Source organism: Amblyomma mixtum, chromosome 7 (assembly GCF_055824585.1).
Source record: "Amblyomma mixtum isolate Tamu chromosome 7, ASM5582458v1, whole genome shotgun sequence".
Taxonomy (NCBI): domain Eukaryota; kingdom Metazoa; phylum Arthropoda; class Arachnida; order Ixodida; family Ixodidae; genus Amblyomma; species Amblyomma mixtum.
In genome coordinates, this window is record NC_143018.1 from 25,092,661 (window position 1) to 25,104,724 (window position 12,064).

The following is a 12,064-nucleotide window of genomic DNA, read 5'->3' on the forward strand; positions in this document are numbered from 1 at the left end:
CTATACGAGGCAAGCTCAAACTCTTGGATAACAAGCCTTTCTTGTTTTTGCGCATGTCGTGTTGTGCTCGTTCCTTTCCCTTCGTCGCTGTCTTGCTGCACACCTTTTTTCTTTATTCCTTTTTCCGCGAAAATGGGTCAACCAAAGCATAGAAGAGCAAAAATATAACTGCTCGCGGCTTCAACAGGCTGTGTCCACCTGAAGAAGTAGCTTCGAAAGTGGTTTGCTGAGAATACCGCTTCTGACCGATGCCGCATGCCCCGCAGAACATATGGACACTCGTATTATATTTTATGCTTTGGCCAGACGAATATCACAGCCGTTACAGCGAGATGCGCGCAGCGAAACGCGTTTCCCGGCATTGCTGCCGAGAGCGCGCACAACACACCTGCCAGCGGCAGCGCCATCTGTGAGCCGTCATTGCAAATCATTTCCACTGCGCCCGCGCGTTCACGACACTAGTCAAACCTTCTAGCCTCTATAGTAAAGCGTCTATAGCATGGAGAAAGGCAAGACCTCCATGGGCTAGAGTTTTCTCCAAACTGATGCTGATGATGATACTCGCATGACGGCATCATCGCGTGCATGATCGCGTGCGACTTCAAAGTCCCAAGCCCTGCTCAAAAAGTGCAGCCCAAGTAATCTGAAAACAAAACTATCTGGGAGGTAACATCTGCATCATCTGCATTAGCGTAAGCATCAGTACCTGAATTTCTATCGAAATGTCGAAATCCAAGCCGAACCAAAGGCGCCTTGGGCCAAACTGTTTTGTTTTCGTATCGATAGCATAGTCCACCAAAAGCTCATAAAGGGACTTTAAACCGTGACGTCCACCGCGTTGTTTGCCATGACTTGACGTTTGACTAGTGTTGAGAACTGCCCTTGAAATTCACTCGTTTCCCAGGCAAGTGCAATAAAACGTGGAGACACCAAACGTGGAACGCGGTAGGGGATCAGCACGAGTAGAGGTGGAGGTTCATATTTTCTTTATGAGTGCAAAGGTTTGAATGAGTGGAATAATTACGCTTGGCCTGACAGCATTTGCTGCTAGCGTTTGCTGGGTTGACGTGAGAAGTTTCCTCGCTTTAAGCATCCCGATTGGCTCTGCAATGCGCTGATGGATAAAAGTACAGCAAGGTCTGGTGTTCAAATCTCGTTCATGCCTTGGTCACTCGCGCGCGATCGTCTTAGCGGTGCTGTCATTCATGCACATTAAGGAACGAACGGCGTCCCTCATAACCTGAGTCGCTTTGGGACGTTAAACCGCCATAAACCAAACCAATTTCTTGGCTTGGGTATTTTTCCCTAGTTCCTTGACATCGCCTTCATGCTTTCTTGTGCCCCCGTTGCACCTGAGTTTTTGTGCAAAACTATGTTTCCGCACATAAGGACTACTAATTAGTAGTTATCATCGCATCAACTTTCCAAACAAAAATTTTGATTTCTCTCTGTACCTGTGAAAGGAAGCCTGATTTGTGCATCCTCCATTTCCCTTCAAATTTCAGTTCTGCAACCAACTTCTGTAGGGCCCCTACACAGGGTGTCTTGGCAAGCAGCATGTATGGTAGCTTTACAAGCACAGTTGGCATGATTCCCCATTCCACAAAGTGTTATTCATGGTAACATAACCTATGTAATATAAAACGCACTTCCAACTGGCTTTGGAACATCTAGATTGGCTGCAAAAATGCTTTAGGCACATTGTAGCTGTAAAACTTATTATGGGTGTTGTCGGATCATGATGAGTTGGAAATGGTGACGAGACGAAGATGTCAGAGGCAGGATGGAATGTGCTGCAGCAAGCACCTTTATTTTTTTCTTTGCGAATACCAATAATTAGTTTTCGTGCAGAAATGAAAGATGGTTGTTGCTTTTGAGTCATTTACAGTTTTAACTGTATTAATGCAGTGATAATGTGATTTGGCCTGTTTGCTGACCTGTTTGCAGTTTTGCTGAATACTGTGCCAGATTCAAATCAGGTTTATTTCTGTCCCGAGTTTCAAAATTTCACTGACTTAATTTGACCTCCTGTTTCCCAGCAACATGAGAGCCCAGTTTTTAGAGCATCTTTGTCATTTGTTATAACTTGCAAGAAGTGATCGAGCTGTAATTTAGGTCGGGTGTATTGCTCACATTTGGCAAACGTGCACTTTGTTTCATTGTGCAGACTTGGTCAACCTTCAGAGCAAGCGCAGCTCATCACATCAGAAAAAAAAACTACTGCCAGAATGCCGCAGTTCCTGTGCGATGGGTGCGGCTATGCCACTACTACTTCAGCCAGCTTGAAGGAGCACCAACAGGGGCACGATGGAGAGCACGCCTGTCCCAGCAAGACGGTCCCACAGAGGGTCAACCTGTCTACTTACCTTCGCACCCGCACTAAAAATCCCCAACTAGGTGTGCTGCACTACTTATGCACCGAGTGTGGCTTTGCCTCAACTTATCGGACCGTCGTGAAGAACCACCTGAGGACGCACACCGGAGAGCGTCCCTTTCAGTGTAGCCACTGCAGCAAGAGCTTTTCATTGAAGTCTAACCTGACAGTTCACCTCCGCACGCACCTCCGCGTGCACTCCAGTAAGAAGCCACACCAGTGCGTTCAGTGCAGCAAGACCTTCAGAACACCGAGCCTGCTGGAAGATCACATTCGCATCCACACAGGTGAGAAGCCCCACCAGTGCACCCTTTGCAGCCAGTCCTTTGCAAGGAAGGGTTGCCTGACGAAGCACCTTCGCATCCATTCAGGCGAGAAGCCGCACCAGTGCGTTGAGTGTGGCCAAGGCTTTTCATCAAAGAGCAAATTGAAAAACCACCTTCGCACCCACACGGGCGAGAAGCCGTTCCAATGCGTCCATTGCAGCAAGAGCTATACAGTGATGAGAAGCCTCAGAGAGCACCTTCATGTCCACACAGGTGAGAAGCCACACCAGTGTGTTCATTGTGGCCAGAGTTTTGCATCGAAGAAAGGCTTGGTGTACCACCTTCGCATCCACACGGGCGAGAAGCCGTACCAGTGCTCACACTGCAACAAAGGCTATGCAGCGAAGAGACTCCTGGATGAGCACCTTCGCGTCCACACAGGTGAAAAGCCGTACGAATGCACTCACTGTGGCAAGAGCTTCACAACGTGGAATGCCCGTAGAGTGCATCTCCGTCTGCACACAGGCGAGAAACCGTACCAATGCCACAAGTGCTCCATGGCTTTCGCACACAAGGTGAGCCTAAGTCGCCATTTGGAAGCTCACGAGAGTGAGGAACTGGTCACGTGAGGTTCTCGCACAAGGGAACTTGTGTGCTGGCTGCAGCTGGAATGCACTGGACAGAATAACCACAGACAAGCATCCCTAGCCGCCGAGGTGGCTCAGTGGTTATGGTGCCCAGCTGCCGACCCGAAAGACTGTTGTGAAGAGTTGTGATGCGTTCTACCAACATTCAGTGGCACTCTTGCAGGGAGTTAATGTGTGTTGTGTGGTTCGGCCAGTTTTGCTAGGAGGTTTTTGTTGTTAGGCTTAGTTTAAAAGAACAGTGACTATACTCCATCTAAGTAGTACCTTGCAGCACTACCAAAGCTGGGATGAGTGCAGAGGTGATGTTCTGCCGTTGCAAAATGAATTGCCAGTATAAAATGGGCATATTGGATAGTTTACGCTAGAAGTATATCAAGCTTTATAGTGTATGTTTCAAACGCTTTTTTCCAACTGAGCCTTATCATATAGAGGCCCGTGTACTGTGCGATGTCAGTGCACGTTAAAGAACCCCAGGTGATCGAAATTTCCGGAGCCCTTCACTACGGCGTCTCTCATAGCCTGAGTTGCTTTGGGACGTTAAACCCCAGTAAACCAACCAACCAGCCTTATCATACACTCGCATTCAGTACGCTATTTCTGGAGTTTATCATGCGTGGCTCTTCCATACGCTAAAATATTGTTTCTATTATAGCAGCACCCTTCGAAGCAGGACTGCTTGCTATGGACTGGATTCGTCGTCGTTACCGCTGTTTCCAGTATGTTCGCTGGCCATAAATGGGGCTTCAGGCTTTCGCTTAGTCTCATCTCGCCTATAACAAAATGTATAAGCGACAAATTTGCTTTATTTTTTATTTAGATTGACAGTTCTGCCGCTTCTAGGCCTAAAAATAGTGTCGTATTGTCGAAAAAAAAGGTTCCCGTTCTAACTACCAGATGGAACAAGAACATGCTTAGCCGCTGTCCTGATTGGCTCTACCTTCTGTAGTGCTGGAAGGAACTTATGAGGTGGAGTATAGATATGAGCATTTTAAGTAAACAAGCGCAGTGTGGAGATTTGATGGTTACAATGTTACAATCATCTTTGCGAAACAATACTGCCGTGTGTGCCATGAAAAGCAGTAAAATTCAATCCCTTCATCCACACAGGTGATGGCAGAAGCGCATTGCGCTATGCAGAGAATATTATTGGTCAATCTGTCTAAAGGACTTATGGCAGGCTTCCAGGGCACCCTGTTGTCTTCTCTTTGAGGCTGTACCCTTTCCGTTATGCTCGCTTTTTTATGCAAAAAGAAAAAAAGGTTATTTTTTTACCTCATTCTTACAACTTGTCAGCTAAGGAATGGAAGCTACAAGCACAAGACTTCCAAACATGTGATTGGCTTACAAGTGCGTGAACTGTACACCTGTGGAAATCACCGCCTCATACTTCGAGCTTCTACTGAACTGCATGCGAGCTGCAAGCCACCTTACATTTCTTCAAACCATGTGTACTGTTGTATATTTTCACTTCATTTGTTTGCTTGTTTGTTCATGTGTGTACATGTTGCAACGGTCTTTCCGAAAGTGCATTTCAAATCTGTTGCTGACCGGTTGCTGCATTGTACAGGGCTGTTGTAATTGTCCTACTTTAGCATCGCGCAATTTATTAGGCGGTGTTGTGTTCCACCAAGTCCGGGCAACAGGTGTCAAGGCACACCTGAGACAGGGTGCACGCAGTGTAGTAGACCTCTGCCGTAACTTTGTCTCCCCCTAGAGGGAAGTGAAAGGGAAATGTGAATTGAAGGAGCTTTAGTTGGGGACAGCTGTCAGTGTCATGAGATGGAGTCGACGCCCTTGCTTGGAGGGCCTCCTTTGAGGGGCAATTACTTCTTGGTTCTTGAGTTGTATCTGGCCATATTCATGCCAAAGGAACCGCCACGGAGAGGGCATGGGTGAGAGACAAGCATAGCTTGATTGCGATGCCTGATACCATGGTATTGTTTAGTCTTTAGATTAAGTTTTTGTGGAAGCACATTCTTTAGGTAGCCTGAGTCTTTTGGAATGTGACAAAATTTTTTATTATGGTGTGGCCATGGTTGAGGAGGCTATTTTGACAGGCATCATGTTGTTATAGTGTATGGCATGTTGCTGTGTTGCTGGTAAAAGATATGATAAAGTTGAAGGGTAAACACTTGAGAACAGTTCTAGTTTTATACACATGAACAGTGGTTTTAAGCAAGCATGATGGCCATGTGCCGATATATTGGCTGTATAGTATTGTTTTTCTTGGTTTACATAATTTTAACGCGATAGTGTTAAAGGTCCCTCTCATTCAGTGGCAACCCCGGTGTCATTGGCATGCCGAGAAAAACAGGTGGCCCACCCGTCACCTAGGTCATGTGACCTCATGACATTATCGCAGCCTGCCCACCGGATTGTGAACAGACTGCCCACTGTGGCAGGCGACAGTTAAATTAAAGATTGGTCGCGAGAGGTTGCTTGGGAAGAGCGACCTAAGTCTCACAAGCTTCACTGGTGGGTGTGTTTGAAACAGCCACCTGCCGTGGCAGTGGTGCTGCGGTTAAGCGATGTGCAGCGGCAGTCGTGCACTGCTTAATCGCTGCACCACTGCTCCAGAAGTGGTATGAGGACTCCACAGGATCCATGAATGTAGAGTAAAGAATGCCCACTTCCACATATATGAGCATGTAGGCAGAAGCTAGGTGGCAGAGGAGTACTTGCACGAGAGGGATCTCTAATGCTCTCTCATTGTACTCTTAAAGGCCGATTCACACGACGATCTGTTTGCCCGCGGCCCGCGCACTACGTGGCCATGCGTCACCACATTGAGAGGCGCGCTGTCGGCCCGCGAACTGGTCAAGCAAGGAAGCTCGGGTGCCTCTCCCCTCGCGGGAACTAGCGGTGGCCCGCGAAGATGTGTGCACTAGCTCTGGCAACTGAGCTAGCAAGAAGGCCCAAGCCATGGAAAAATTGGATCCAAGAAAAACTTTACTGAACTGCGGCACCCAAAGGACCGCACCCACTTCACAGGACTTCCCCTGCAGTTCAGTAAAGTTTTTCGCTAAAATGACATATAGGCAGATACAAAAAATACTAAAAAATCAGTCTTTTGGTCATTTTTAGGCACTTCAAAGCCACATCCTCCCTTGAGTGTGCCCTCAAATTTTTTTGCTCATTGCCCTGTAGCTCTTGTGTGCTTGCAATGCAACACAAAGGTTATAATGAAACCTGTTTTTGAAATCAGGGCAAACCAACTTTTATCTGTTTTGAGAGATTATTTCTAGTACACGGTGTTTGCCTTTTCCTATTGAGACATCGGGGGGGATTCGTTTTCTTTTCTTGTGTTGCGTATTGAACATTTTTCCATGAAAATCTGACATTTCTTTATGTGTTAGCCTAATGTACAGTCGATGTCAGACATACAGCCGCCGAGGTGGCTCAGTGGTTATGGTGCTCAGCTGCTAACCCAGAAGGCTTGGATTTGATCCCAGCTGCAGTGGTCGCATATTGACGGAGGTGAAATGCTAGGGACCCATGTGTACACATTAAAAAACTCCAGGTGGTTGAAATTATCTGAAGCCCTCCGCTGTGGCATCCCTTATAGCCTGAGTCGTTTTGGGACTTTAAACCCCAGAAAACAACTAACCAATGCCGGCTATATTGAATCAAATATTATGGACTGTTGTTTATATTGAACACTGGGCACATCTCTTTGAAAATCCCATGCAAAAGTACAGCACTATTTGCGTTTATCGAACTCCCGTTCACCGTAACATTCAATATGTTGAACAGCGCCGAATCCAACTATCACTTTTCACACACAGGGACTGGTTCGCTGTGTGGCCTTGGGCACCTACTGGCTGGACTATAATTGCAAAACCGTGCGACAAGGTGAACATGGGCGCGTGGAGGTAGCCTTCCACCTCTGGGACTCTTATCCATGTGACACGGCAGTAATGCAGTGAAAGCAACTTCTGGTTTGGTTCACACACTTTGTTGTTGAATATGTTTAAGAAACCAATTGTATCCTAATTTTAATGAGAGATTATTCAATTTATGGTGTACTGGTAACTGGATTAGACCTCTTATCATAGGTAGTGGTTAGTTCCAAGCACCATCCTCTGCAGTTTTGATGCGAGCAGGCTAGGCTTAGTGATTTGTTGCGAGTGGTGTGTTGCCAGCACATTAGCAGGCACGTCACTTATAAGCTTATCTGCTGCCATTTTTATATATCGAATTATTGCTATGTCTAACCATTTTTAGGTCCCCCTTGAGTTCACTATATCTGGACAAGTAAGCTAAACTGGGCTAGTCGGAGCAATTGCATCTTCGAAAAACGTAGCGCGAAACACAAGACACAGGTAAGGTGAAGACAGGACACGAGCGCTTCTCACGACTAAATTTTTTATTAGGAAGGATAACAGAATATATACCATAGATATGGAGGCGAAGAGAAAGAAGGAAAAAACAAAATAACAACTCAAAAACAAGAACAAGACGAGGAGATAAGAGGCCGGCGATGGAAGCATGTACATAGCATAGCAACATAAAACACGTGCACAGTTACTTGACAACCGATTGGAGGTAGACAATCTCACTTTTTGTTAAGGCGATCGATGCGTCACTAATACACTCCCCCCCCCCCCCCTTTCTCCCCCCCCCCCTTTAACAAAAAGTGAGATTGTCTACCTCCAATCGGTTGTCAAGTAACTGTGCACGTGTTTTATGTTGCTATGCTATGTACATGCTTCCATCGCCGGCCTCTTATCTCCTCGTCTTGTTCTTGTTTTTGAGTTGTTATTTTGTTTTTTCCTTCTTTCTCTTCGCCTCCATATCTATGGTATATATTCTGTTATCCTTCCTAATAAAAAATTTAGTCGTGAGAAGCGCTCGTGTCCTGTCTTCACCTTACCTGTGTCTTGTGTTTCGCGCTACGTTTTTCGAAGATGCACTATATCTGGGTCTGAATGGGAAAGGTCAGTGCATCATCAGTTTTAGCAATTATAAAGTGTTTGCAGCACTGATGTTCGTTGAATTATTCTGTATTGTTCACTCTGTGTAATGCCTTACTGTAAATAATAATGCTTCAGTGTTTTCTATTGTGAATGGATGTACTTTTGTTCATTGCAAAAAGCTGGGCTAGTTGGTGTTTATATTGAGAGGTCATAGGTGTGGTGCTTTTAGCGCTACTACTACTATGTCCTCTCAGTGTACTTTTGTTGACTTGTGTTCACATTATGTTGTAAGAACGACTCTTCCATTTCAACTCCTACTATCTTTTGTGTGACATTGGTTGTAACTCAGTTGTATGGAAATAAAAGTGATCGCACTTTTACCGTAATCTGATAATTATGGGAGGAGATTTGTCACGCACAGTGGAATCAGAAGACTTGATGTTGTATAGGGTAGTGGGAGCTCATTTGCAAGAAGTGGAAGAACCGCCAGGAAACACAGGACTCTGCTGGGAAGGATGTGATAGGACATGTAGTGAGCGGAAAGGAGATTGAATCGGTGTCATGTTCCCACCAAAGCAAGGGTGGGATAGAGTGAGATGCGAATGCAAAGAGCATCTGTGGGTAACTGGTAGGTTGGGCTCCAAGAAAGTTGTGGTAGGGTTGGCCTACATGTGGACAGGATCAGCCACCAAGATACATAACGATACCTCTGGGTATGTTTTAAAGAAGACATCCACTATCTGCAGATGTTTGTGGATCACGATCTAGACGGGTACATGGATACGAATGGCTAAGAGTTGCTAGGAGTTGTCGAAGACTTTGACCTGGTAATTTGTAATTTGCAGAGATATGAAGGACAAACCACCTGGATGACAGGGAAGTGGTCCTCAACCATCGACTATGCGACTATGTCCCAGCATTTGGCGATGTACCTCTCGAAAACGGAGATTGATGAAGATAGCAACTGTAGCTTAGGCAGCGACCACAGCCGGATTCAGGAAGTGTTTGGTGGTCTAGCCAAAGATGTGGGGGAAGATCCAGGGAGAAAATGTTTCCTGTTGGAGAAGGAAATAGACCAAACTACGAAGCATTTGGAAGAGGCGCCACTGGGAACCTGCCAGGAAACTGTGGAAACTATATGAGCTACCCTTCAGAAGAAGAAATAAGCGAGATGGAAACAAAGAACGCATACACGTAAGAGGTGGTGAGATGACGAAATTAAATGCCATCGCAGCAAGGAAGGAAGCGTAACCACCAAAGGGCAGTAAAATCCAAGCAACCGGTACATATACTTGCAATGACTTGTGGGAAATATATAAAAAAAATGCAGCAACTTGCAGCCGAACAGATCCAGCAGAAAATTCGAATGGCTGACAGGGTTTCCTGGAGGATTTGAGGAAAAGTGGCCGGAATGCCCCAATGAAATTATGGCGTTTTCTGCGGAGAACGTATAGACGGGCATCACTGCAACCACAGTTGGTACACCCAGAGAGCCACAAAGTCCTGTCCACGCTGGAGGGGCTGGTTGTTGTGACTCTAGTCGTGCAACAATTCACCAAACGAGAGAAGGGTGATGAGACAATTGGCGAAGACCACAGGACAGGGCCCGAAGGAGACATGTAAATGGCTAGGCTCCATTGCGAAGCTGGAGTTCCAATGCATTGTTGCTTGCATTCAAGGAAACAGCAGCGGAGTTATGGCTTCCCTGCGGCCCTCCTCAAGAGACTGGGGCCAAAACAGGGTGAGGCTCTGCGAGATGCCCTGAGTGATGTCCTACACTCAGGCGATGTGCCCAAGGATTGGCTAGTAGGTCGAATTTTTTTTTTTTTTTTTGTACAGAGGAACTGAGGACCAAAGGGACTGTGTGTCTTACAGGCCAAGCACAGTGACCCCAGTGCTCTACACGGTTTTCGCCCAACTCCTACGTCATCGAATTAAAGCTTCAGCGGAACGGTCGGCAATCTTGGGCGAGCTACAGAACAGTGTTGAGTACAAGACAATCTGTATGTGCTCACACAGTGCATGGAAACAGCAGAAAAACCAGGGTGACAACTATAGGCAGCTTTTCTTGACATAGAGAAGGCTTACGATGGAGTTGACTAAAGTCCTTAGATCTTTAGAGTTGGCAATGCCACGCTTTGGCTGAAACTGATCGAAAAAAGCCTGTCTACGTCAGTAGTGAGTGGCAGGACCTTCAGTCAAAGCCAGTAACAATAGAATGCGGCCTGAAGCAGGGATGCCCACTCTCTCCGCTTCTGTTCGTGATAATGCTGAGCGCCCTGGAGTGCGACTTGGAGACGTGCGGAGCAGGTCTCGACCTGCCACACATGGTTGAAGGTGACGTCCAGTCCCAAAAGCTCCCTGCCCTGCTGTACGCCGCCGATATATATAGTGCTGCTGGCGGACTCGAATGAGGGACTGCAAAAGCTCCTAGACGTGTGCGGCCTGCAAGCCGGACATCTGAGATGCTGGTTCAGCGCCCGCAATAGTGCCATAACGACCTGGGGACCCCCCGAGACACAAGACGTTGGGCAACCGCTTACACTGCAGGACAGGATGATCCCATCAGTGTCTTCGTACCGCTATCTGGGCGTGCAGCTTATTGCAGGCGTAAACTACCTCGTCGTGCATGAAAAACTGGTACATGAGAAGGCGCTGAGAGGCCAGCGGGTACTAAAAGCACGACGTGCATTGTGGGCTGAGTTGCGGGCTTTTAGCCACATGAAAAATTGGTACACAGGTCTTTGAGGGAAGGAAATGGTGCAGTATCTGCCTCACATATCACGGTGGACACCTGAACCGCGCCGTACAGGAAGGGATGAAGGTGAGAGTGAAAGAAGAAAAAGGTGCCGTAGTGGAGGTCACCGGAATAATTTCGACCACCTGGGGATCTTTAACGTGCACTGACATCGCACATCACACGGGCGCCTTTTGCGTTCCGCCTCCATCGAAACACGGCCGCCGCGGTCGGGTTCGAACCCGGGTACTCCGGCTCGGTAGACGAGCGCCTTAATCACTGAGGAAGTGGTTCGGGGTTTGTGGAAGGCGGTAACGGTCCCTGGACTCACCTTTGGCAATGCGGTGCTGTGTCTGTCGTCCCAGGAGTTCTTAGAGCGGCGGCAACGGGAGGTGGGAAGACAAGCGCTGGGCACCCACCGATCGACACCAAACGAGGCGGTTCATGGCGACGTCGGGTGGTCCGCGTTCGAAGCCCGAGAGGCGGTGGCAAAGCTGGGCTTTGAAACCCGATCCTGGGTCCTTGGTCAAGAGCGATGGGTGAATCGGATACAACGCTACATCGTATACTCGGGGATGACCATGAGGTAAAAGAAAAGAGTCCGTAGCTTAGCGACCAAGTTCGAGGTCCCTTTGCCGGCTTTGTGCGACCCAAAGGGAACATGCTTGAGCCGAGGTCAACTGAAAAAGCGAGTGTCAGTGGCCGAGACAGCGTTGGTGGACGACCGCGGAGAAGAAGCCGGCCTTCCACATGATGACAGAGGGATGACAGAGATCTATAGCAAGAACAATTTTACGATAACTCTCCAGGAAGTTCGCTGCTTTTTGAGGCGCGCGCTGGGGTGCTACGGGCAAAACTTTGGTGAGCGAAATGCAAACGGAACAGAAGCGACGAGTGTGGTGTGTCAACAAGAAAGAGACGGCAGAACACGTAGTTCTACTGTCCTCCAGCCTCAATATCCGGCTGGAGTGACATTTGAGCAGACCCTGGGTTTCGCGCCGCTCCGTCCTTTGGATGGCAATTTGGCTGCCACTAATACGGCGGATATTGGAGAGACTTATGCCATGGCTGCTGCGATGGAAACAACCAAACTAGTACACTCTAACCAAACTTCGACTGACGTT

The 12,064-nt window shown here is 47.5% G+C and overlaps 1 protein-coding gene across 3 annotated transcripts; it reads left to right on the forward strand.

Annotated features, from left to right (window-relative positions):
• Window positions 1-518: 518 nt before the first annotated feature.
• LOC149335357 (uncharacterized) lies at window positions 519-7,559 on the forward strand. 3 transcript variants are annotated; one of them, XM_089552035.1, is made up of 2 exons: window positions 519-692; window positions 2,168-7,559. In XM_089552035.1, exon 2 carries the CDS (start codon window positions 2,229-2,231, stop codon window positions 3,267-3,269), a length of 1,041 nt encoding a protein of 346 aa, XP_089408161.1. In that variant the 5' UTR covers window positions 519-692; window positions 2,168-2,228; the 3' UTR covers window positions 3,270-7,559. The 3 variants fall into 3 exon arrangements, with proteins under 3 accessions (XP_089408161.1, XP_089408163.1, XP_089408162.1); XM_089552037.1 differs by lacking the exon at window positions 519-692 and adding an exon at window positions 714-945; XM_089552036.1 differs by lacking the exon at window positions 519-692 and adding an exon at window positions 715-904.
• Window positions 7,560-12,064: the final 4,505 nt, after the last annotated feature.